General features: G+C 48.0%; 1 protein-coding gene across 2 annotated transcripts in view; it reads left to right on the top strand.

Moving 5' to 3' along the window:
• The first annotated feature begins 10,126 nt into the window (after positions 1-10,126).
• NFATC2 (nuclear factor of activated T cells 2) overlaps positions 10,127-27,334 on the top strand; it is a 155,835-nt gene continuing 138,627 nt past the window's right edge. For both annotated transcript variants that reach the window (XM_019017571.4, XM_063702282.1), the window contains exon 1: positions 10,127-10,477. In XM_019017571.4, the coding sequence (XP_018873116.1) occupies positions 10,348-10,477 (130 nt within the window). In that variant the 5' untranslated portion in view covers positions 10,127-10,347. The remainder of the gene's footprint in view (positions 10,478-27,334) is intronic.

The raw sequence follows: 27,334 nt of genomic DNA, 5'->3' as shown, positions 1-27,334 counted from the left end.
TGCAGCAAACCACCATGACACATGTTTACTGATGTAACAAACCTGCACGTCCTGCACATGTATCCCAGAACTTAATATAAAATTAAAAAAAATAAAAATGTTAGTTCAGATTAAAAATAAATTACTGGGCAGGCCAAACATAATATGCCTGCAGGATGGACTTGGCGGAGCTCCTGCAGACCTGTGACTTCTACTGCTGTCAAACGGGGCATCTTCCTACAGTCCACACGTTGATTTGGGTGTTGGCTTTTAGTAGAACCCTGCTGTCTTACGAGGTACTGATGGCCATCAGTGCCTGCCCAGTGGGAGGGTGGCATATTCAACTAACGGCCTTTTGCTGCAATCCCCTCTTGGAAAATAGTTTTCTCACAACAGAGAAGTCATCTTCGGCTTTAAAAGACTCTGTAGGAGATGATAGATTGGAGTGCAAGTCAGGTTTGAAACTGTCTTGTTTTCTCAATCTATAAGGAGCTCATCCCTAAAAATGGCTTTGCAAGAGCATGAGGAAGCCAGTGAGGCATTTGGGGGAGCAAAATGCAAGAAATTCAGTAATCAGGATGAACTATATGTATATATATATACACACACAGACACACATACATATATGAAATGTATATATATTTGAGACAGGTACTTGCTCTGTCACCTGGGCTGGAGTGCAGTGGCACGAACACGGCTCACTGCAGCGTCAGCCTCCTGGGCTCAAGCCATCCTCCTGTTTCAGCTTCATAAAGATGGGGTGTCACTATGTTGCCCAGGCTGGTCTTGAACTCCTGGGCTCAAGCGATCCTCCCACCTTAGCCTCCCAAAATGCTGGGATTATAGGCGTGAGCCCAGGATGAACCATATTTTAATACACATTTTTTTTTTTTTGAGATGGAGCCTTGCTCTGTCGCCCAGGCTGGAGTGCAGTGGCGTGATCTCAGCTCACTGCAAGCTCCGCCTCCCAGGTTCATGCCATTCTCCTCCCTCAGCCTCCCGAGTAGCTGGGACTACAGGCGCCCGCCGCCACACCCGGCTAACTTTTTGTATTTTTAGTAGAGATTGGGTTTCACCATGTTCGCCAGGATGGTCTTGATCTACTGACCTCATGATCCGCCCACCTTGGCCTCCCAACGTGCTGGGATTACAGGCATGAGCCACTGCGCCCGACCTAATATAATATTTTTAAAACAAAATTAATGCCAAAACTCCATGATAAGCTTTTTTTAAAGAGGCCAGATGCGGTAGCTTGAGCCCAGGAGTTCGAGACCCACCTAGGCAACATAGTGAGACCTTGTCTCTCCAGAAAAAAAAAAAAAAAAAAAAATAGCAGGGCATGGTGGCAGGAGCCTGTAGCCCCAGCTACTAGGAGGCTGAGGTGAGCGGATCATCTGAGCTGGGGAGGTTGAAGCTGCAGTGAGCCATGCTCTCGCCACTGCACTCCATCCTGGGTGACTGAGTGGGACCCTGTCTCAAAAAAATAAATAAATAAAAATGTTAAATAAAGACAAGATCAACATTACTCATTTTCCCTTTGGCCTTAGGGTGCAGTGTGGCTCACATGGACTGTTACTGACCCTGCCTTTATTAAAATTATAATAGCTTGTTCAGCGAGGATTTTTTTTTTGCATTCATTTTGATGTTTTAAAACATGGTGTGAAGATATAATTATCTAATTACTGAGTTTTTGGTGCCCTCTTTCATTTTACCTCTCTTGCCTCACCTTAGTGCCAGCCTTGCTGGAGTCAAATGCATCTGTGTATAAGTTATATATTAACACCTAGAGTGATCGTGAGTCCCAGGGAATGCTTCCGTTGAAGGGAGATGGTTTCTGGAGTCTGGTAAAGAATGTTCCCACTTTTTGAATCCAACTTAAAACGTTTCAATGCCTGCCTTTTATAAGCAGTGTTTTATTATAATGGGAGGTTGTTAGGACATGGAGTTCATGATGAAAATTTGTGACTTATGTGTTATACAGATGGTCTCTGACTTATGATGTTTGACTTAGGCTTTCTTTACGATGGTGTGAAAGCGATATGAGTTCAGTAGAAACTGTACTTTGGGTACCCATAAACCATTCTGTTTTTCTCTTTTGGTATAGTATTCAATAAATTACAGAAGATATTCAACACCTCATTATAAAGTAGTCTTTTTGTTGGGTTATTTTGCCCAAAATCAATTGCGTAGGTGACTGTAAATGTTCTGAGCATATTTAAGGTAGGCTAGACTAAGCTATGGTGTTCAGTGGGTTAAGCATATTAAATGCATTTTCTTTGTATTTATTATTATTATTATTATTATTTGAGATGGAGTTTCGCTCTTGTCACCCAGGCTGGAGTACAATGGCGCAATCTCGGCTCACTGCAACCTCCACCTCCCAGGTTCAAGCGATTCTCCTGCCTCAGCCTCCCGAGTAGCTGGAATTACAGGCACCCACCACCATGTCTGGCTATTTTTTGTATTTTTAGTAGAGACGAGGTTTCACCACATTGGCCAGGCTGGTCTCGAACTCCTGACCTCAGGTGATCCACCCACCTTGGCTTCCCAAAGTGCTGGGATTACAGGCATGCATGAACCACCGTGCTTGGCCTATTATTATTATTTTTTAGACATGGGGTCTTACTCTTTTGGAATGCAGTGGTGAGATCATGGCTCACTGCAGCCTCAAGCTCCTGGGCTCAAATGGGAGCCCGGCTAATGTATTTTTATTTTTCATAGAGACAGGATCTTACTATGTTGCCTAGGCTGGTCTCAAACTCCTGGCCTCAGACCATCCTCCTGCCTCAGCCTCCCAAAGTGCTGGGATTATAGACGTGAGCTACCATGCCCTGCCTAAATGCATTTTCAACCCAACAATATTTTCAGTGTATCGTGGGTATATCGGGATATCACCCACCATAAGTTGAGGAGCACTTGTACACTATCAGAGCCGGCTACATAATTTTCAGGGCATTGTGCAAAATGAAAATGCATCGCCTCTTGTTCAAAAAGTATTCAGAATTTAAAAAATGTCAACAGCAGAGCATTCAACCAAGTGCAGGCTCCTTCTAAGCACAGGTTGTTCCAGGTGCAGAATGCCGTGTGACTCTGCATGTCACATCCCATGAAGCGAGCCCCGGCTGCTACTCAGATTAGCTTGGTTTTCCTTGTTAAACAATCCTTGAATTTTAGAGCTGAAATGGTAACTCAGGTATTATCTAATTCATCTCTTCCCATTTGACAGACAGAGAAACTGAGGCACTGAAGGTGTCTTGCTTAAAGGTCACAGAGTGAGTTAGAGGAAGAACTCAGTTTGGATCCTGGGCCTCCCAGCTCTGGGTTGTTCTTTAATGTATCACAAGATCACTCCAGGCTTGGTCAGACATTTATGTCTTCATGCCATTGACCTTCAGCAGGAAAGTCAGCCTGGAAGGGGTGGAAGGGGTTCAAATGTACCAGTCTTGTTATAAAGAACTCAAATTAGCTGGGTGTGGTGGCACATGCCTATAATCCCAGCTATTCAGGAGGCTGAGGCAGGAGAATCGCTTGCACCTGGGAGGCAGAAGTTGCGGTGAGCTGAGATTGCACCGTTGCACTCCAGCCTGGGCAACAAGAGTGAAACTCCATCTCAAACAAACAAACAAACAAACAAAAAAACCAAAAAACCTCAAGAAGCTATTTACATATTTTCTATAACAGAACATTGTCTTTTATAATAGTCTTTTTTCTTTCTGTCGCTCACTCCTTGTTTTGGAGACGGGGTCTTGCTGTGTTGCCTAGGCTGAAGTGCTGTGGTTTTCACAGGTGAAATTGTCACACATTGCCGTTTCAAACTCATGGGCTTGAGCGATCCTTCCATCTCAGTCTCCAGGTAGCTGGAACTACAGGTGTGCACCACTGTACCAGGCTCTTTTTCTTTTTAAGCAACATATGCAGGTAGAATTTCCCTGAAGCCATTGAGTCAGATGACATGTTATTTCTCTACAAATAATTACAGGTATTGGAACCAGGCTAGAGGCTGGGCTGTCAAGGCTACAAAACACTGCTAAATTTCAGGACATCCCTGTTGAGTCCCATAAAGCTGAGCAAAGAAGGGACTTTGGGTTCTCCTAGTGGTGCAGTTTTATTCACTGATTGATCTCAGATAGAAGCTCTGTTGGGCGCCATTCTTCCATTCATTCCTTCAGCTGCTTTTTAGTGAGAAGCTACCATGTACTGGGTACCAGTCTAGGATCTGGGGATACAGCTGGGGTTGCCAGATAAAAATACAGAATGTCCATTTAAATTTGAATTTCAGGTAAACAATGAATAACTTCTTAGTTTATGTCTGTCCCACATACTATTTTGGACATACTTCTACTAAGAAAAGCATTCATTGTCTAAAATTCAAATTTAACTGGGTATCCTGTATTTGTATTTGCTAAACTTGGCAACCCTAGATATCCCAGGGAAGAAAACAGACAAATATCCCTGCCCTTGTGGGGACTGCATTCAAGTGAAAGGAACAGGCAATAAAAGAAATATACATATGAATAAAATACACCATAGCGGAAAGGGCAATGAGGAACATGAAGCAGGGTGAGGAGACAGAGAATGCCGGGGGATGCGATTTTTATTAGGACAGGCAGGGAAGGTCTCTAGGAGGTGACTTTTGAGCTGTGAAATGAACAAAGTAAGGTAGTGGCCAGGCAATATCTGAGGGAACAGTAAGTACAAAGGCCCTGGGGTGGGGTCATGTGGGCGTTATCAAGGAACAGGCGGACGATCAGGGTGGCAGAGGGAGTAAGAGAAGGGGAGAATGGCAGGAGATGATACCCAAGGAGAGTCAGGTGGGACGTAGCTTACGTAGGGCCTTGCAGACCAAGGGCTTTGTATTTAATTTTAATTTAATGGGAAGCCACTGGAGGGTTTATCAGATGTATATTTTTTAAAGGCTCCCTCTGGCTGCTCCACATAGGGGCAAAAGTAGAAGTAGCAAGTCCAGGGAGGAGGCTTCTGCAGTTGTCCAAGTAAGAAATAATGAAGGCCTGAATTCTTGGGAGGTGGGAGGAAGAACAGTGAAGTTAGTGAGAAATGGGTGGCTTTGGGTTACATTTGGTGCAACTGCCTACTTTTGCTGAAGGTTTGCACGTGGGCATGAGAAAAGGCGAGGACTCAAGAACCACTCTTTGGTGTTTGATTGGAGAACTGGATTACAGGCAGAGCAATACTTGAGTTGAGGCACAGTGAGGCAGGAACAGCTGGAGACGTAGGGTTTGGTTTCGGACACATTCACACTGAGGTGCCTGTTAGATGCTCCAGTGGAGATGTTGGGTCATCATTGGATATACAAGCCTGGATTTCTGTGGAGAGGCCCAGGTTGTAGATAAAAATGAGCTTTCTACCAGAAGGTGGAAAGGAAGGCAGAGCTGTAGGTTGTGGGTAACTCCAGGGCCATCTTGAAGCAGCCTGGGGACGCAGAGCCACCTTGGGTGGTAGGAGGAGCTTCTTGAAGGCGTTTCGGGAGTCAGTGCTTCTTGACTGTTTCTATCCAGGTGGACCCAAATTATGCTCCATTTTAAGGAAGCCTAGAAGAGGAAGAGAGGTAACTCACAGAGGGACCAAAGGATGACAGTCTATGAGTCTTGTGAATCCTTCCACATTTTCTTATCTCTATGGCTACCACTTGTCTCTGTAGCCCACGCCCCCATTATCTCTTTCCTGGATGGCTATAAGAACCATCTACTTGGTCCTCCGGCTTCAACCCTTGCCCCTGCAATTTCTCATCCTCAGAGAACCCAGAGCCATCATCTAAAAACTCATCTATGATTCTGTCATGTGCTGTCTAACACTCTCCAGTTGTTCCCAATTGCTTTCAGGTCCCAAACTCTCAACATGGTCTCCTGGGCCCCACTTACCTCCCAGCCTGATCTTACACCATCTTCTCATCCTTCCCTGAGCACCTGCCACTCCTGTCTTCTTTCGGGTCCTCCGTCGTTTCATACTTTCCTCCTGCCTCAGAGCCTTTACACATACTCCCTCATCGCTCTGTTAGTACCTCCCCTCATCATTCCCTAACTAACTTCTACCAACCTTCCAGTCCCAGCTTAAACATCGCCTCCCTAGGGCAGCCTTATCTGAATTCCCTGTCTACGTCAGGTTTCCTTGACATAAGCTCTGTAACACATTCTCCTTGCCTTTCACGGCACATATCTCAGTCTGTAATTAGACTGTGGGTTAAGTGCATGTTGAAGGGAGCTGAGTTCCTGGGCCAGGGTCAAATAGTACCAATGTGTGCTAGAAGTTTCAAAGTCTCAGTGGCTTCACTAGCTTTCTGTTGCACTTCGGTTGGAGAGGCTGGGGAAAAACTCAGAGGCCAGGGTGTTCAAAGGAGGTCAGACACAGGATAGAGAGAAAGTTGACAGCGATGCCCTGTGAAGGTCACCATCCCACCTCCATCCCTCCACCTCCCAGAGTCACTCTCGATGCATAAAGGTCATGCATTCTGCTCCTGGACCTTGTTCCTAAGAGCACAGATTATTTATTTTTGAATTGAAAATATGCCTTTCCCCCAGCCCAAACTCCCACCCTTCAAGGTAACCTTTAGGGAAGAAGACCCTTTTACTCCCCACTGTCCAGCAGAAACTCTTTTATGGGTTGGCACCTAGTCTGAAGCACTTCCTTTTAAAGAACTCTGACTACAATAGTCCAGACTCCAAATCCTAGAAGCTTTGAAAATATATCCACTGTTCAGAGGGACAACAAAGGCAGTTAGACTGTCCTGAACTGTCCTGCCTCAGGCTGAAATTTTTGTAGCACTTGATCAGTTGCAAAGTGATCTTCCCTTTAATATCTCATTTTATCATTGGGTATCTGAAGAGGAAGTGGAATTGGGGTAAGAATTTAGGTTCTTGCCGTAGCATTTGGGTGGCCAGGGTAAGCCTCAGGGTGGAGGACCCTTAAAGAAAACTCTAAGGATTTTAAGGAGAGTCAAACTCTACATTCATCCAGGCAAACATCTACTCTTCCATTGATTAATGGATCCATTCATCCGTGCAACACATTCACTCTTTCATCCATCCATTTATCCATCTATCCTCCATCAATCCATCCATGTATCTTTCATTCATCCATTTATCCATTTATCCTCCATCCATCCATCCACCCTCCATCCACTCCTCCATCCATCCCCTATCCATCCATCCACCCATCTATTCATCCATCCATCCATCTTCCATCCATGCATCCATCTTCCATTCACCCATCCATCAATCCATCCCCTATCCATCCATCCACCCATCTATTCATCCATCCATCCATCTTCCATCCATGCATCCATCTTCCATTCACCCATCCATCAATCCATCTACTTATCCATCCTCCATTTATCCACACATCCATTGCACATAAAGCTGCGAATGAGGTGGTCATAGCCCCTGCCTTAGTGGATCTCAGGCTAGTTAGTGGAGATAAAATTCTCTGATTGGCGCAGTCTGGGTCATTCATCCACTTCGTTGCTTGGGGAAGGTGGGGCAGCTGGGTCGATAGCTCTACCAAGATTATGTTTAGAGTAGTTTCCCCAAGGAGCACACTGGGGTGCTGTTATGAGAAGAAGGGAGGAATTATTCTGGGTAGGCACAATCAACAAATGTCCACTAGATTTAGTGGCACTTAATAATGATGGGATGGAGGGATGAGAAATGATGTGGGGAGGCATTCCTAGCTTTTCTACTTTTCTAAATCACAGGGGAAGCCTGGTTTTCTTGTTTATTGGCCAAAATTTCATCATCTGGACCTTGGGTCCCTGTCATAAGGACCCAGAAGAATCCGTCTCTTTCTAGATACCTGTCTATAAGTATCCTAGCTGGGGTCTTCACTCTTCCTTCCTCCACCTAAATGCATCAGCCACCCCCAAGATGCTTGTTGGATACACATGGCATAGAAGTGCTTATAGTTAGGAAACAAAGACTGGAATTTCTTTATGCTCTGACAACCAGGAGGTGCTGCCCAAGACTCTGAAATGACTCCTGAGCCAGCCCCCCAGGCCCCTGCAATAGAGTTTGAGTCTAAACCAAAGTGGTTCTAATCTCTGGCCACACATTGGAAGCATCTGGTGAGCTTTTACAAAATACTGATGCCTGAGTCCCAACCCCAAACATTCTGATCAAATCGATGTCTGGTGGTGCTCAGGTAGTTGAATACAAATTTTAACAGCTCTCCAGGTGATTCTAATGTGTAGTCTGGGTTAAGAACCACTGGTCTGAGTGCAATTTTGAAAACCCCGTTCATAACTGTGCTACTTTGCTTTCAGGGCATAAGCATGATGAAGGGAGAGCCTGTGGCTTGTTGATGGTTACATCCCCAACATCTTGTGGCAGTGCCAGGCAGGTGCTCAATAAATATTTGTGGAATGATGGATGGCTTGGCACAAATCCCCTTAATGGAGCTGAGATGGCTCCCCTGAAGACTGTGTATCCTCAATTCCTCCTGGCACATGGGGAAGGATTCGAATCACTTGAGGTCAAGCCGTGGTTCTCACGAGGATCTTAAGACCTCTCCCATCTAATCTTCTCATCCTCAGCACTGGCTGCACCTTAGATTCATCTGAAGTTAAAAAAAAAATTTTCAGGCTGGGTGTGGTGGCTCACACCTGTAATCCCAGCACTTGGGGAGGCTGAGGCGGGTGGATCACGAGGTCAGGAGATTGAGACCTCCCTGGCTAACACAGTGAAACCCCATCTCTACTAAAAATACAAAAAAGTAGCCGGGCGTGGTGGCGGGCGCCTGTAGTCCCAGCTACTTGGGAGGCTGAGGCAGGAGAATGGTGTAAACCTAGAAGGCGAAGCTTGCAATGAGCCGAGATTGCGCCACTGCACTCCAGCCTGGGCGACAGAGCGAGACTCCGTCTCCAAAATAAAAATAAAAATAAAAAAAATTAGGCATTCTGCTTCAGTGGGTTTGGATTGCAGCCCGGCACGGGAGTTTAAAAAGGTGTCCCAGGTGATTCTAATATGTGGGAAGGGTTGAAGACCACTGTTTTGATCTTTTCTACCTCTGTGAGTCTGTTTCCAACTTCAGCTAAGTTGGTGGAGCCCCCTGGCAGAGTTTTATTGGAGGGTGTTCTTTAGTTACTGGGTCCTTATGCAGTGTTTGCCAAATGTACCTGTTCATTAATGCTCACGTTGGGTGCTTAATTAAAAATACACATTCACGAGTCTGTATTCAGACTTATGGAATCAGAAGCTCCAGCGAGGGGCCTGGGAATCATGCTTTAAACAAGCAGCCAGGCGTGTTTGTCACTTGCCAACCGCCCCATCGGAACTGTACTCCTCGTTCTCCCTCCAGCACACCCAGCCCCTTCGAGCTCTGGCTCTGTGTTTTGGTTCTCACTGCCAGAACACACTTCCCCAAGATCGCCTCATCAATCAGGTTTCTTCAAATGTCACCTCCCCAGAGAGGTCCTCCTTGACCACCCAAGGGACTAAAGCGTCCCCAACCTTTATCCCATACCCTGGTGAGTTCTCTCCTGGCCCCATAAGGAGATGCTTTTTGTCCCGTTTCTGTCCTTCAGGCCTCTCCCACTACCAGAGCCTGAGCTTCCGAGGGCAAGTGTCTGGCTCCTGCTGGGTGCCCAGCACCTGGCACGTGGTAGGTGGCCAGGAGGCATAGCTGTAACGGGGGGGACTAGTGCTGTCAGTCTGATTCCTTCCTAGGCGCTGGGGAGTTGAGTTCAGGGCCATGCAGGTGTCTGAAGTACTGTGAAAATCATGCCGCCCCCGTGGGCACACGGAGACGCCTGGAGACACGGGTCTGCAATAGAAGGGGGTGGATACCCCCCTTCCACCCCATGGAGAAGAAAAGCAGGAAAAAGTGTGGGGCCAGTGGGTCCCTTAGGGCAAAAGTTCTAGTGGCGGCAGCTTTCTTGTCTAGACCCTGGTTCGCGCAGGGCGTGTCGCACTCACCCGTGGAGGGTGGGAGACAGCGGCCGCCCCAGCGCCCAGCGGTGGCCCGGGACAGTGTGGTCAGGTCCGCGGGCAGCCTCCTTCCTCCCGGCACCGGCCAGCCCAGGCCGCGCACCCCTCCCCTCCGGTCCCCTGGTGGCGGCCCCGCCCCCACCGGCCTGGCCGCCCTGTCCCCGCCTCCACGCCACCCCCGCCGCTCCCCGGGCTGCAACAGGTGCCTCCGGAGCAGGAAGCTCGCGCCGCCGTCGCCGCCGCCGCTCAGCTTCCCGGGGCGCGTCCAGGACCCGCTGCGCCAGGCGCGCCGTTCCCGGACCCGGCGTGCGTCCCCACGAGGAAAGGGACCCCGCCGCTCGAACCGCCTCCGCCAGCCTCACTGCGAGGGGTCCCAGAGCCAGCCGCGCCCGCCCTCGCCCCCCGGCCCCGCAGCCCTCCCGCCCTGCGCGCCATGAACGCCCCCGAGCAGCAGCCCCAACCCGACGGCGGGGACGCCCCAGGCCACGAGCCTGGGGGCAGCCCCCAAGACGAGCTTGACTTCTCCATCCTCTTCGACTATGAGTATTTGAATCCGAACGAAGGTCGGTGGAGGCTACCCCTGGCCTGGCCCCTGAGCCCGCCAGGGGCTCAGGCCTGGGGACTGGGCACAGGAGTCCTCTTGGCTCCAGCTGTCCCCCTTCCTAAGGGGCCTGGAGGGAGGGTGCCCCTACCCAGGTGCCAGGGAGGGGAGGCGTCAGTGGCCACTGCCACCCTTAGGGGGCGGTCGGCTCCCTCTTGCCCCTTAGGGGCACCAGTTTCTGGTTGCTCGTGACTGCTCCCTGAGGGTCACTCTCAGCAAAACAAAAGGTGGCAGGCAGGTCCCAAGGCTGGGGGGGCGGGTGCTGTCTGCTGGCCTCTTGCCTGGGACTGGGCTGTCAAAGGGCAAGGGATGTGATTTCTGTGCCTTTGGAGGGAGGAGGTGAGGAAGCAAAGAATGGAGTTAGCAGGGAGGGGTTGCAAAAAAGAGAAGGAAGGGGGTTGCAGCTGAACCCAGTTATCAAGGGTAGGAGGCCGCTCCTTCCCTCCAGGCACTGAAGTGAGGCCATGCAGCTCCCATCACCCCCTGTGAGCAGTGGTTGACGGGGGCTTTGTGTTGAAACTGAGGAAGAGGTTGTCTGTCTGATGCTGGAGAGGGTTAAAACCTTTGGTATTATAAGGCCGGCCCATTTCCTCCCTGGGTTCTGCTGCTGAACCCATCACTTATCACCCACGAGAGGATTGGTCTGAGCTATATTAAGTGATCTTCTACGCTTAGTCCTAATGGATGTGGTGGGATGGGGTGGGGTGAGGGGCAGCTGCAGCATGGATTCAGAAGGACACAGGCTCTTTCTGCCTGAACTTTGTCACTCTGTGCCTCCAACTGCCCTCAGTTGCTGGGGGCTGGGGACTTCCCCGGGCTGGGCCCAATGCTAATCTGTCACTTCACGTGTTTAACAGGAGCATTCGTTAGAGGGAGGAGGAGGAGGAGGAGGAGGAGGGGGAAGCGGCCACACGCCCAACCTCACTGTGTATTTCTGGTTAGCAGGTTGTCTTGGAAAAAACAAAAAACCCAGCCAGGCTTCCTGATTTTGACAGCCCAGCCCAGCCGAGCCAATGCTTGTTGAAGGCTCAGGGGCAGGCCTGTTGGTAGCTTCCAGACGCACTCTAGGCTTGCCTACAGCTAGTGCGTAGGAAGGGCTTGTGCTTACTGGCTCGTGGAGGAAGCCTGTCAAGGAGGCTTGGTGGCCTGATGTTTCCCACAAGCACTGTGTTAGGCAGATAATGAAGTTTTCGCTTCCATCGGTGTCCTCTCTGGCCACCTTAGGTGAGGGGTTTGCTTTAGCTTTGGGTATCCTCTTCCCTTGGATACCCAGAGATGGTCATTAGTAATAATTTTGTGTCTTGGCTGGAGATGGAAACAATTAGCCAACAGAAGAGACCCGTCTTCTAGAGTTGCAATCTGGAGGACATCTTTTGCTTTGAAAAGATACAATTAAGAATCTGCAAACGATCCGCACTAATATCCGTGGTCTTTCTGTTCATTAAGATTAAAGTCATGTTTTTCAGGGAACGAATACTCACACCCCTCCCAGATTGGTAATCAGCTTTTATTTTCCTTGTCGGGTGGGGTGGGGGGATTTCCGGGGAAATAGTTTCCAAGCCAAATCTGAAGGGAGGTACTTTTTATGGTTTTTCTTGGCAAGTGCTGCTTGGTGGCCACCAGATGGGTATCTAAATGACCACAATGAAAGCCCTGGAATCTGTTTTTTCAAAAAGAAAACAAAACAAAAAAAGTTCAGTTTTTGGAACAGTTTCAGATTTACAGAAAAGTTGCAAAGATAGCACAGAGAGTTCCCATATACCCAATACCCTGTTTCCCCGTGTTATTAATGTTTTACATTAGTATGGTGCATTTATTGTAACCAACAAACCAATATTGACACATTATTAACTGAGGTTTATGCCTTATTCAGATTGGGAATGTTTTATGTGACCTTCACTGTTTTGAGGAGTGTTGGTTGTATTGTAGACTGTCCCTTCATTAGACTAGGGCTCTAGGTTTTCGGGAGGAAGCCCACAAAGATAAAGCCCCCTTCTCATCACATCGTATCAAGAGTATGTACTATCCAGCCAGGCGTGGTGGCTCACGCCTGTAATCCCAACACTTTGGGAGGCTGAGGCGGGCGGATCACCTGAGGTCAGGAGTTCAAGACCAGCCTGGCCAACATGGTGAAACCCCAACTCTACTAAAAATACACAAATTAGCCAGGCATGGTGGAAGGCACTGTAATTCCAGAAACTCAGGAGGATGACGCAGGAGAATTGCTTGAACCCAGTAGGCGGAGGTTGCAGTGAGGCAGGTGGCACCATTGCGCTCCAGCCTGGGCGACAAGAGTGAGACTCTGTCTCAAAAAACAACAACAAAAAAGTATACTATCCATGTCATTTATCATTAATGCTAACCTTGATTACCCAGTAGAGGTAGATTTTCTCAGTTTCTTCAAACTCTTTGGAAGGCGTTACTACATGAAGCCCACACTTAAGGAGTACAGAGTAATACTCCAGAATCTGGAAAGCACTTACTCTTTGCTGAGAAGTAGGCAGCACAGAAGAGTTAGCACCCAGAAAGAGAAGGGATGCTGTGGCCGGGAGTGGTGGCTCATGCCTGCAATCCCAACAATTTGGGAAGTCGAGGTGGGAAGATTGCTTGAGTCCAGGGCTTCAAGACCAGCCGGGGCAACATAGCAAGACCTCATCTCTAATAAAAATAAAAAAATAAAACAATTAGCCTAGCCTAGTTGCACTTGCCTGTAGACTCAGCTTCCCAGCTACTCGGGAGGCTTAGGTAGGAGACTCTCTTAACCCCAGGAGTTCGAGGCTGCCCTGAGCCGTGATCGTGCCACTGCACTCCAGCCCATGGGACAGTGCGAAACCCTGTCTCAAACCAACAAACCAGACAAAAAAAGAGAAGGGACATGGTAAGCTTTGAGAGGCTAATATGAACTGCCCCAGATGTGCATCTGGCTCTGGGTCACCCAGATGTTAATAGCAGTCACCTCTCTTTGCTTCTGTATGGTGGGACTCCTCAGGGGTGAACACTAGCCTTAATCTTTTTATTAGGTTTTGTCCCAGATGGCAACATATTGGTGACGCATGTAAAGTTCTACCCTTAACTCTGGGCACGAGCTTGGCAAAAACCAAAGAAGGAAAGGTACTGCTAATGGGGCAGACATTGTTGATAGAATTGGTGAAGGTAAATTAGGGAATTTTGGGGAGGTCGGATGCTCATTTTATGGAGTTTAGCATGTAGTGGACGTTCATTAGCCCATGTGATTCCACTCCAACCCTAGCAGGCAGGCACTATTATCACCCCTGTTTTATGGAGGAGGACGCTAAGGCACAGAGAGGTAAAGTAATTTTCCCAAAATGGGCAGTGTTGCTCCATACCATGTGTTCTGAACTATTGTGTTAGGGTCCTCGTTCTCTCATTTGGTGAGAGACACATGCAAACCAGTTAGCAAGGTGTCTGGGACCATGGCAGGGCTGGAATTGAAAACCTTGTTTACCAACAAGGTGATCTTGAGCAAGTCATCTAGCCTCTCTGGACCTCTGTCTGCTTATCTGTAAAATGGTTGAAATAATACCACTTGACTCACAGGACCGTTACCTGCCTTGAATAGGTTAACCCATTTAAATCAACACAGCATGTGATCTGTTACTAGTGGTTTAGTAAACCCTTGCTTTTGTTAATGGAGGTGTTCAATTAATATGAGCCATTGTTTATTTACTCATTCAGCTATTGAGCACCCTCTGTGTTAGATCCTAGGGTCACAATGGGGAATGAGACCCAGATCCTGCCCTCTGTGAGCTACTGCCTCTAATTGTGCCTCTGTTGTTTTCTCTTGTCTAATTGCATTAACTAATACCTCCAGTAGAGTGTTACATGATAGTGAGGACAGTGGGCATCCTTGCCTTGGAGGAGGACTCCAGTGTTGGCTTTAAAATTGAGGTGTATGAATTATGTAAAGGAAGTATTAGTTCTTTCTTTTTTCCCCCAGGAGTTTTTATTACAAATGGGAGTTGAATTATATCAAAGGCTTTTTTAGCATCTATGGAAAAATATGATCTTATTCTTCGTAGACCTATTAATGTGTTGGCATACATTATTAGATTTCTTTATATGAAGACATCCTTGGTATGGACTCCACTTGGTGTATTATTTTCTTAAGGTGGTTGTGGCATCAGATAATATTTAAGCATTTTTCAGTATTCATGAGTGATATTCATATTGGCCTATTTTTTGTGCTATCAGGTTCAGGTTTCTTTCCTTTTCTAAGCTCAGGAATAATTTCTGTCTCCCTGGGACTCCCTGGTCTCTAAAGCTGTGATAGAATTCCTCTGTGAAGCCGCCTGGACCTGGTGCTTCTTTGTGGAGTTGTTTCTTGATGGCTTTCTCTATACTGTGGGAATTGGTCTCTTTACACTTTCTATTTCTACTGGAGTCAATTTTTGTAAACTCTATCTTTCTGGGAAATTATCCATTTTATCTGTCTAGGTTTCAAATGTATTCACTAGAGATGTGCAAAGAAGACTCTTAATTTTCTTTCTAGTGGAGGAGGCAACCAAGTACACAGTGACAGAAAGACCCGGGGGGGGCAAGGATGTGGGAGTCCTGATGGGGCCACTGATCCCACCCTGGAAGGGGAAGATGTGCTGGCTGTCAGCAGACAGTTCAGAAGCTGAATTCCCTTATGCATGCTTGTGAATACAATGGACTCTTACTTCTCCCAACTTTTAATACACTGAGAGAGACAGGTGGGTACTGGGAATCCCTGGTCACCTCCAGAGATGCCGGATCTCCAGTTACTGTGTTGGGGACAGATATGTGGGGAGTGCTCACATCTGCTTTGCCTTAACAGTCTGGTGCAGCCCTCCTTCAATTTCTGCTAAGCTAAAGCATTTAATACCAACTTCGGCCTTTCAGAAAGGAAAACTGGTTCCTTCTGATCACTGCTTGTTGTTTTATAGAGTCTATTCCTGTGATCCTTACACTTTTGAGGTCACAGCCCTTTAAAAAGCTGATGAAATCTGCAGATTCTATAGACACACACACGATGCGTGTGCATGCTCCACATGGGCAGCCCTTTCCCCTGGGCACTGCCCCCTCACCACATACCCCCTGCACCCCCCACCCACACATCCCCACCTCCCCTCTCCACTCCCTCTCACATCCCCCCACGTGCTTTTGATGTCATTTCTCAGCACTCACAGACCCTTCTGTGTCCCATTCCCTAATTTTACTGGCACTTCAGTGTAGGAACACCTGCTCTCGACCCATTCACAGGGCACAATTAAAACCCCATTCTTTCAGCAAACACACTGAATGCTGGTTTTGTGCCAGGCCCTGTAGCGGCATAGGGACAAATTAGATATGGTGTCTGGCCTCCCCTGGCCCCCAGGCCAATATGGGTCACAGTCTGGTAAACAAATAGGGACAAATGAGGTGCTGTGATACAGTATCTGTGTGTGTGTGTGTGTGTGTGTGTGTGTGTGTGTTTGGTGCTTGCTAAAAATAGTGTTCTACACTAAGCAAGCAGGTTCACTAAACACATGTGACATTCAGAGACATTGCCTTCTGTGTTGAGTTAAGGACAGGCCTTAATAAGCCTGCTTTGGACAAATAACGTCTCCAGGTGCAGCTGGAAAGGTGAAATGAGGGCTAGAACTGAGCATCGGCCTTGCAGGGAGGCAGAGGAAATGAAGTTGCCTCACTCACTCTTCCCTGTGAAACACATGGCATCTTGGCTTCTAAATTCAAGCCCCTGTGTTCTTTTGGTGGCATAGATTTTGATCGGGAGTAGAGGCTCCTAAAACTTTAAAGCAGTGTTATTCAGGTTGGTTCTCAAGGCTCTCCAGCCGTATCAGGTGGCAGGTTAAATACATTTGAAAAATGTAGAATGAGTGGCAAGGGGCTCTCAGTCCTGGCTGCATTAGAAGTTCTCAGGCTGCATCCTGGACCAGTGAGATCAGGCTCTTGGGGGTAAGGTAACTTTGCTGAGAGTTTGCATTGGTAAGTGGCAGGGCAGGCCTTGAACTTGGGCACTGAGCATTCTAGGTCCCTGCCATCAGCACTATATCTCACAGCCAGGATGTGGCCCTGGAGGGCAGCAGGACACCGTATGGAGCTGCTGTCTCTAACTTTGTCTGATGTGTCTCATGTACGGTGGGATGTGTGCACGTTCATCTCTTACAGTTGATATTTATATAATTAGAAATTGTATCTTGCTACTGTCCTAATGGGATTATACTCATTGGAAAACTCCTGGCTAAGGTAGAAATGAGAAATGACAGGGAGCTCTGCTATTTTTCTGTTTCTTTCTCCATCCCGGTGGATGGTCCTGCCTGCCTCCTGGGCATTTGGATCTAAAGCCCTGCACTTGAATCTTTAATGCTTTTTCCCTCTGTGGAAGAAATATACCAAAGGCAGACTGTAAGCCACATGCAGAGTGGGGAGATTGCTTTTCCTGGGTTGGTATTTGGGACCCTCCCGACCTTGTAATCTGAGGTTTTGGAAAAAGAGCATTTCTTCAGCTGGGTCTGAAGGGAAGAAAGTGGCCAGCAAAGCTCAGGATTTATGAAGGTCCTTATCAAAACAGACCTGCTTGGGCATGCCTGCAAATGTGAGAATGTTAAATGAGGGGGAAAAAAAAACCCAAGTCTGAAATGCCTGCTAAAGTTATTTTAAAGGGTATGGAAAGGGGCTGTTTACCTGTATAATCCTAAGAAGGTGCGCTGCAGTTCTAAAATCCGCAATGGGTGACATCACCTCTGTTGCCATGGAGTAGGGAGGAATGTCTTAATAACCAGGGGGTTGGCAGGGGCCACTGATGAAGTGTGCCCACCCCCGGGAACATGGCACTGAAATGAAAGCTCCTGGGGAAAAGTATAAATAAAGAAGCTGTCAGTCAAGAAGGCATTAATTTTAAATCTCTGACCCCGGCCAAGGGTTACACAGGCCCCACTGTCTTCAAGGGGGAAGTTTCCACTTGGATTTTAAGTTGGCTGACAGAAAAATGGAAATCAGCCTTTCAGGCTGTGCGAGGGGATGTGGGGATCAATAAGAGACCAAACTCGCAGAGGTGGCTGGTCGGAGAGAGGGACTGTTTGCTAAGTTGGGCAGAGGATGGAAAGAAGGGATGTTCCCCTGCTCATGTCATCTTCTGCAGGCCTTTGACAGAGTGGGTGGGTTTAGCCCTGGCGAGTCCTGTTGCAGGAGGATTATCTAAAGTCTATTTCTGGGGAACTCTTCTGACCAAATCTTTCCTTCTCCTTTTGGTGAGGAAGCCACTCTGAGGTCTGTTCTCTGTCATGCATTGAACTCTCTTCTGTTAGACGCAGACCTTGCTAAATCACGAGTTTAATCTCAAATGCTTTAAAAGCGGAGGGAGTTCAGCAAGGTGATTGGATAAATTGTGGTGGATTTGACAATGAAATAGTACACAGCAATAAAAAAGAAAGGACTACTGCACACAATATGGGTGAAGCTCAGACATTCTGTTGAGCAAAATAAGTGAGACATATACATCCTGTATGATTTTATTTATGGGACATTCGAGAACAGTCAAACCCAGCATATGGTGAGAAAAGTCAGGGAGTGGTTCTTCCTGGGCGAGGGTGTCTGGCTTCAGGGGGGCCACAGAGAACCCTCTGGGGGACTTGAAATGTTCGAGTGTGTGTATATATATGCAAAGGCACAAGATGTATGTGAAATATTTGTGCATTTTACTTCATGTAAGTGATGCATATTTTAAAAATTAATGAAGGCTGGGCTCAGTGGCTCACGCCTCTAATCCCAGCACTGGGAGGCCGAGGTGGGTGGATCACCTAAGGTCAGGAGTTCGAGACCAGCCTGGGCAACATGGTGAAATCCTGTCTCTACTAAAAATACAAAAATTAGCTGGGCATGGTGGCAGGCACCTGTAATTCCAGCTACTAGGGAGGCTGAGACAGGAGAATTGCTTGAACCCTGGAGGCAGAGGTTGCAGTGAGCTGAGATTGCGCCACTGCACTGTAGCCTGTGCTACAAGAGTGAGACTCTGTCTCAAAAACAAACAAAACTGATGAAATCTGCAGATTCTGTATACACACACGTGCATGCTACACATGTACAGCCCTTCCCCCTGTGCACTGCCCCTCCCCCTGGCCCCCGCTGCAGCCCCCACCCTGAAATTGAATGCAAGCTTTGCCCTGACTTTTTGTGGTCTTGGGAATTTCACTGCACCCCAAGCCTCAATTTCCCCATCTCTAACACAGAGGTGTTCAGAGTAGCTATCTCCAGGGGTTGATGTAAACTGCAGAGAGAACAGGAGAGCGTACACGTGAAAGCTTGCAGCACAGTGGACATAAGCTATTAGAATGACTAAAAATAGGAATATGTCTGGAATTCTCCAAGGCAGGAGGGCCCCAGGAAATGGCTTGAAACCAGCAAGAGACAGTTCTTCCCATCCAGATTTGAAGATGGAGATGAATCCTTGTGTGTGCCGCATGCCTGGGCCCTGCTGCCCCCATCTAAAAGGTGACCTTGAGGCCTGCGGGTTGCAGATTCCATACATTTCTCCACCCCTATCCAAAAGCAATACGTGTCAGCGTGTGGGCGCGTGTGTTTTTGCAAGCGGTCATGCCAGAGCCAGTCTGCAAGCCTCATTGCTTGTGGATCACCTCAGTCCTGTGTCCTGGGCGCCTGGCCTTGCGGCAGCCTGCCTGGGAAGCACCACTGAGTCCTTCTTTCGGCCCCGTCTGGGGAAGGCAGACAGCTGTCTTAGCTGGGGCAAGGTCAGCAAAGACATCGCGTTCAGGATGACTTTTTCCAGTAGTTCCATGGACGAGACAGGATGGCAAATGTCCTCCCTTTCCTTTTTGGCATTTCTGGACCTGATTTATCCAGATGGAATTTCTCGACTTTCAGGCCTGTGTCTGTATGTGTCACCTCTGAATGAAGGGCGTGACAACCTGACTCTGGTCATTAATACACATGATTCATTGATTGAGAATCTACTTACTGTTAGGTGGTGTATGTGTGTGACCGGGTGGGGTGTGGGCAGCAGTGGTCTAGGGGGTCTTGTCAGAAAGTTTGCTGAGTGTCAGATTTGTTATTTGGAGGCAACCCATTGCTTTTCAAAGGGGTTCTTTCTCTAGGTTGTGCACACCTGCCAGATGAAAAATCTGTCCACCTTCCTGCTCTGTTTTGGGATTCTTTGCAGCCCCTGATGGGCAGGAAGTTATGAGAGTTGTTGGGGCAAGTGGCAGGAGGCGAGGTTTGCCTCTCTGTCTGCTCCCCTTTCCTCCGGCTACAGATCTGCGGTCCAGCTGTGGCATCCTAAGTGCTACCTTGGCGACAGACTGTGATGTCCCAAACCCAGGCCCTGGGACTCACACCACCTTGGCATTGGGGTGAGCTCATCAAGCCGTGGGTCGGATCAGCTTGGCCAGGGATCAGTGGAGCCCTGTGGCCCTGCTGCCCATCGGAGGGGCATCCAGCCCCCAGGCCAGGCCCTGCTTCTCTCTTCCCAGCCACTCAAGCCTGAAAGCTCCATTTGCCTCTGCCCCTCCCTGTGCCCCCCAAGGACGGCACTTTATATCGAGGTTCCCTAGCTGGGTTTCTATTTTGGTCATACTATTCTGCTTCCCGAAAATTCCACCCGCCTGCAGTTCTAGGCAGAGAAGATGTTCTCTTGCTGTTCCTTTTTTCAAAAGTGATCTGTTGGCTGGCGGGTTGGCGCTGAGCGAGCGGCCACCTCAGACTTGGCTGTGTGTCCGTCTGCGAGGGTGAGCAACATGCCCACAGAGCTTCCAGGGGGAGAGGCGCTGGCGGGGACCACTGTGTGGCCTGAGTGGATTTTTAAAATAATCTTTGACTCAATCCTGGGGCAAAAGGAGAGACTGTGAACATTCCCGAAGAAAGGAATCTGTGTCTTCAGTTGTCAGGGGCAGCCTACCTCCCGAGTGAAATGATGAGGCCCCCAGAGTGATTTCTTTTCCGGGGGGGATCCTTGCTTCCCTGTGTCAAGGTCAGGATGTCGCCATCCAGGAAATCACCTCTTTCCTGAGATGCAGGATAAAGTAGTGGTTAGGGGGGTGGAGGAGCCAGGTTGCCTGAGAATGAATCTTGGCTCTGCTACTTAGAAGCTGTGTGACCTTGGGCAAATTACTCACCCTCTCTGAGCCTCATTTTCCCCCTATATAAAATGGGGAAATGATATCAGCTGCTTCATAGGGTTGTTGTGAGACAAATATGAACATATACTAGATGCGTACAGTGGTTCTCGATATAAAGTAAGTGGTATAGATGTGCTAGTATTTTGATTATGACAAGCAGCTCACTGACCCACTAACACTTTAGTAAGATTTAGTTGATCCACTCCCAGGTAGCCGGGGAGGAAAACTACAAAGTGTGGAATGGAGAGGGTGTTGGAAGCACGTTTTACCTCCTCCACACATTTTCTGAAGGTCAGCAGAATCTGAGGTAAAAAGAGAATTCCTAAAGTGCTGACCAACCCATTTTATTTTTATAAAAATGTCTTCCTTTTTTTCGTAATGCTTTCGAAGGGGTTGGGGACTAGTGCGTTCAAGTTGTTGTAAAATAGAGTAACTATAGCAGGGAAAGGGCAGAATTGTCACCGAAAAGATTGTTCTTTCAATAATAATCCAGTAGGCCCCATTTACTGGGTATTGATTCTGTGTGTCTTGGGCTTTGCATAGGTTAGGGAAACTGACAGGCTTGTATCATCACCAGTGTCATCACCCCGTGTCACACATGAGGACATGGAGTTTCCCCAAGTCTGACAGCCGGGGGTGGGAGTGGATCTGGAGTCCCCTAACCCCGTGCTACCCTCTGTTGACTGAGACCTGGATCTCAGTGTAGAGCTCTTGCTTGGTGGGGCAAAGAGGAGGGCTGAACTGGCCTCCCCAGCAATCTTGTCCTGTAGTTTTTGGGAGTGGCCAGAGATTTCTCCACATATTCACAGGGCCTACCTATTGGGTAAGCACCCAGGAACTTGATGAAAGGAGGGGTGATAAGAATGAGAACTTTCAGGTGTCTGCCACAGAGATGAGTGTCACCTGCCAGGGCTGAGAGTGAGAAGATGTCTCATTTCTGAATCAGTTCAGGTTGAGGGCGTGAGTCATGAGTTGATGCTTCCAGCAGTCTTTGGGCCTCGGCTGTGCGCAGGCCTCCTGTGCCATGCCTGGCTGTAAAGCCAGGAGCCGTGGTTCTCAGCTGGGGGCGAGCCTGCCTGGCAGGAGATGTTTGGTGATGCCTGGAGACATTTTTGGTTGCCACAACGGGGAGAGGGACAGGGCAGCTGCTATTGGCATCCAGTGGGTAGGTGGCTGTGAGGATCAAGTAATTTACTACATGTAATGTGCTTATAACAATGCCTAACATGTAAGTTCTCAATATATTTTAGCTGCTTTTTCTGCATTATAATCATCTTCATAATAATTATTGATGTAAGACTCCTATCTGCCTCTAAGAACCTCAGAGTCTAGAGGGTAGACAGATGAGTGAATCCATAGATAGACTTCAGTGTGGGACTCTGTGGGACCTGGGAGTGTAGAAGAGCTGCCTGATCCAGCCTGGGGAAACAGGGAGGGCCTCCAGGAGGGGGTGGCTCAGGTCAAGTCATGATGGATAAATAGTGGCTTGTTAGGAGATGTAAGGTCGGGAGGTATGGAAGGGAGTTCTGGGTAAGGGGAACAGCATATGTGTGACATGGAGGTACAGAGGCCCTTGAGCAGCAACCTCTGAATCCCCCATCCCTGCTTCTATCTTCTTCCTCCCTTTGGTACTGATGCTTCGTATGCAGGCCAGGTACCTCCCATGGTAGGTGAAATGGATTTTAGGTGGTCCACCAGTGAGGATGTTGTATGTGCTAAGAACTATTTTTCAGCACTATTTTCTCTTTGAACTAGTCAGAAGGAGTGGAGTTTCAGGCCAGGCATGGTGGCTAATGCCTGTAATCCCAGTACTTTGGCAGGCCGAGGTGGGCGGATCACTTGAGGTCAGGAGTTCGAGACTAGCCTGACCAACATGGTGAAATGCTGTCTCTACTGAAAATACAAAAAAATTAGCCGGGCATGGTAGTGGTCACCTGTAATCCCAGCTACTCAGGAGGCTGAGGCAGGAAAATCGCTTGAACCCGGGAGGCGGAGGTTGCAGTGAGTCGAGATCGCACCACTGTACTCCAGCCTGGCAACAGAGCAAGACTCTGTCTCAAAAAACAAAAAACAAACAAACAAAAAAGGAGTAGCGCTTCAGTGAGGTACTGCTGTACCATTGACACCTTTCTTTCTAACACTGGCTCCTCCCTTTCCCTGTTCCTAGGTCTTGACTTTCTGGGGTCTTGGAAATGTTCCATATTTTGATTATGTTGGTGGTAGCAAGAATGTATGACATTTGGCAAAACTCATCAAACTCTATACTCAAAACACTGACATCTGTGTATATGAGTTATACCGCAGAAGCATTGGCGGGGGCGGGGGTGTATAAAGCCTCAGACTCAGAGCCTTTGCCCAGCCACTGTGTCTTGCTTGAATTTAGTAAGTTTTATTTTTATTGTATTTTTACCCTACCTTCTATTTATGGAGGTGACATTGATTTTCCATCTGCAGTAGTGGTATAAAGTTTCCTTTTAAAATAAAAAAAATAAGTGAGTGAATTTAAATACTAGAAATATTAAGTAAATACTTTTTGGTGGCAGATGGATAGAGCAAAGATCGTGCAAGTGGTTAAAAAAAAGCAAGCTTTTTGGAAATCCTCCTGAGAACATTTGGTGGTTCTGAGATGAAACTAACTTCACCCAGTGCCGTGCGGGCATCGTGATGACTGTAAGAAAGCCGCCTGCGAGCGTGGCAGTTGTTTAAGGAGAAATAGTGACGAATCTCAGCCACTAACTTAGAGAAATATTTTAATGATGTGCTATTTGTGAAATTTACTGTCAGATACCCAGGGGACTGAGAATTAAATGATTATTAATTATCTTCATATTCCCTGCTTGCTGGTAAACATTTAAAGTCTTGTCAAGAGGAAAAAAAAAAAAAACTGCCGCTTGGATTAATGAAAACCAATGTAAATGCTTTAAATACTTTTGCTCAGCACACTGGAGCTTTCTGTTTTTCAGAGCTCCTAGGGAGTGTGAGTGTTGTGTGTTTTCAGGACTGCGTTTCTGTGGACTGTGCACATCAGCCCCAAGGGTGTGTTTCTGATAAGATACAGTGCAGTTTTTCTGATATGGCCGGCCGGAATTTTTGCTAAGAAACTTTTTGTGTTTTGTTTTTCTGGTTCAAAGGGCAGTGAATTCTCAGAATGTTGTCAGCCATGGGTTTGACATTCCTCTTTTCCTAGATTAAAACTCTGTGCTCTGTTACCTTCTAGGAAGGCGTGTGTGTGTGTATGTGCGAATTCAAATACACATTTACATTAAACTACAGCCTCACAAGAACTCCAGGCCTTACAGATGCTAGCTAGAAAAATCAAAGGATTTCAGAGCCAGAAGCCACCAAGGAAACTGATTCAGTTTAATGCTGTTCAGTTATAAATGAGAAGGTGTTGAGGCCTCCAGTGGGTGGGGGACTTTTCCAAAGTCACGCTGCTACTTAGTGGCAGAGCAGGACTGCACTCTTCATTTCCTGCTTCGTAAAACAGGGTTTCATTACTGTATATCATGCTATGTCACCTACCACCTATGAAATAAAATTAAAAATGTTTCTTTTGGGAGTTACATTTATCTTCTTACACAATTACACCAATCAAAGGAAGTCTCCTTTCTGCCATGCCACTGTCCTCCCATTCCTTAGTTCCCCTCCCTGGAGGATGTCACTGTTACTTGTGACTTCCAGAGAAAGCCTGCGCATCCTTCAGCTGTGCGTGTACATCTGTCTGTGTGTGTACGTATGTGTGTGTACATCTGTCTGTGCGTGTACATCTGTACATCTGTGTATATATGTGTATGTGTAATCTGTATACATCTGTGTGTACATCTGTCTGTGTACATTGTACATCTCTGTGTGTGTGTGTACATCCTCTCACTTTTTATGCTGTGCACACTATACAGCTTGCTTTTCTCTAATACTAAATCTCAGTGGTCATTCCATGTCAATGCATAAAGAACTTCTTCAGGCCTTTTTGTAGCTATACTGTATCCCATCATATGAATGAGCCAGAATTAATTCATCCCCATTAGATGGGCTTTGGGTTGCTTCCAGTCTTTTGGGATTACAGTCAGGGTTGTAGTAATGAATCTTAAGCATACACAGGTCATTTTGCACAGGTGAGAGTATATATGCAGGAAGAATTTTTTTTTTTTTTTTTTTGAGACAGGGTCTCATCCTGTCACCCAAGCTGGGAGGTGGTGGTGCGATCATGGCTCACTACAGCCGTGATCCTCCCACCTCAGCTTCTCCAGTAGCTGGGACTACAGGTAGGTGTCACCATGCCCAGCTAATGAAAAAAAAAATTTTTATTTTAGAGATGGGGTCTCTACGTTGCCCAGGCTGGTCTTAAACTCCTGACCTCAAGCAATCTTCCTACCTCTGTCTCCCAAACGGTTGGGATTCCAGGCGTGAGCCACCATGACTGGCTCAGGATGAATTTCTAAAAGTAGCATTGCTTGGTTCCGAGGGCACATGTGGTTCCAGGGGCACGTGTGTTTGGAATTTTCATGGATATTACAAAATGACCCTCTCTAGAGTTATAGCCTTCTATCTTTTGGTTTGGATATTAGCATCTTTGAGTAATAGTTTATTCCAGGTAGACTTTTCTGAGCTTGCCTAATTCATTCAGCCAACACATCCTTTCTGAGGGCCTGTTTAGTGGCAGGACCATTCCAAGTGCTTAGGGGCATGGCAGAGCAAGAGTCCTCATGGCATTTGCTGATTGGTGGGGGTGGATCTTGAGGTCGAGGGAGGGGCAGACTGGAGGTTGAGGGAAACGGAGCACTCCACAGTTCCTCAGTCGTTATGGTGAGATGTGCACAGAACACAGCAGGGGCCTGAGAGTGGGGCCTGAGCTAGTCAAGTGGTCAGGGGTCCTTCTAGAAGCGTGCAGTACTTAAGCCAAGCTCATGGGCATGAGTAGGCTTTAGTCCTGTGGAGAAGGGGGCCAGGCAATGGGTAGGGGAGGAGCTGTTGAGGCAGGGGGAGCAGCAAGTACCAAGGTCCTGGGGCAGGAAGGAGCTTGATGCTTTTAAAAACTCCCCTTTGCCAGGCATGGTGGCTCTCATCTGTAATCACAACAATTTGCAAGGCTGAAGTGGGAGGATCACTTGAGCTCAGGAATTTGAGACCAGCCTGGGCAACATAGTGAGACCTCATCTCTACTAAAAATAAAAAAAAAATTAGCTGAGCCCGGTGGTGTGCACTGGTAGTCCCAGCTACTTGGGAGGCTGAGGTGGGAGGATCGCTTAAGCCTGGGAGGTGGAGGCTGCAATGAGCTGTTATTGTGCCACAGCACTTCAACCTGGGCAGCTGAGTAAGACCTCAAAAACAAAACAAAAATCACCACACTCCCCTTTGGCTGGAGTTCAGAGAGAGGGAGGGGAGAGAGTGAATGCAGGCGAGGGTAGATGGGCAGGCAGGGCCCAGCCAGGCTGCCTGGCAGGGGTCATTTATTTTTACCTAAGAGCTGTGGGGAGCCATTTTGGAAGTAGGGGTACCATATGGACCCTAAGAGATCAGCTCGGCTAAACTGGACAGTATTTCCTCTAGGATAGCCCAGAAAGGGAACAAGGAGGTTGAGGCTCACTGAGGTGGCCACCTGGGGTCCCCCAAAGCAGGAAGAGGTCTTGTTTCTGGCTGGCAGGCCCCTGGACATGGTTCTTATATTTACTTATTCTCTCAGCCACTCGGCAAATGTTTATGGGGGCTTGCAAGTGCCAGGCCCTGTGGTAGGTGCTTGGCAGACAATGCTGGGCCACAGTGACACGGGCCCAACACTGACGGAGCTCTGGGTTGAGTGTGGGGTTGTAAAGTTCCCTAAAGGGCCAAGGAGTAAATATTTCAGGCTTTGGGGGCCATTCGGTTCCCAAACTACCAACTCTGCTGTTGTAGTATAGGAGCAAGCTGTAGCTTGCTTTGTTCACCCTGTGTCAATAAATAGGCTGGCTGTGTTGTCATAAAACTATTTACAAACACAACCCATGGGCCGCATTTGGCCCATGGGCTGTGGTTTGCCTGCACCTGGTTTGGCAGAATGAGATTCCCTAAACAGATACCTGGTGCGATGGGAGCTGTTAGCAGGTGTCAGTGGAGAAAAGATGGCAGGGAAAAGGGATGGAGGTGATCTTTTTGATGGGTCGATCTCAGGAGGTGCTGGCTGAGCAGATGCAGGAAGGAACCAGGGGAAGTGGGAGGATCTCGCGGGGAGGGTTTCCAGGCAGAGGGAACCCAAGGCGTCTGAGGCAGGAGCTGCTTAAGCACGGCGAAGATGTTGGAGGGGTTGTTGCTGACTCAGCTTGGGGAGAAGTGGGGAGTGGTGGGGGTGGGTGGCAGGCCGGGGCACATGCTGCGTTAGTGACTTTAGGTTCCATCTGAAGTGTCCAGAAGCCTTTATAGTAGGTTTTGAGAATGGACATTTTAAAGGCTGCTGTGTGACGAACAGACTGACAGAGCCACAGAGGAAGTGGGGAGGCCAGGGAGGAGATGACTGCAGTAGTCCCCATGCGAGAGGATGGTGGCTTGGACCAGGGTGGATGCGATGGAATGGGGAGACCTGGGAATCTAGTTTCTGTCCTGACAGTGGAGCAGTCAGGGCTGATGATGGATCAGATGTGAGGCATCAGAGTAAGGAGTCCAGGCCGCCCCATGAGCTGGCGGGGAGGTTGGAGGAGCCTCTGATGAGGTGGGGGGCCTTGGAGGTGGAGTTG

This window comes from Gorilla gorilla, chromosome 21 (genome assembly GCF_029281585.2).
Source record: "Gorilla gorilla gorilla isolate KB3781 chromosome 21, NHGRI_mGorGor1-v2.1_pri, whole genome shotgun sequence".
In the NCBI taxonomy this organism is placed as follows: domain Eukaryota; kingdom Metazoa; phylum Chordata; class Mammalia; order Primates; family Hominidae; genus Gorilla; species Gorilla gorilla.
This window is presented reverse-complemented; position numbering and strand designations above follow the sequence as displayed.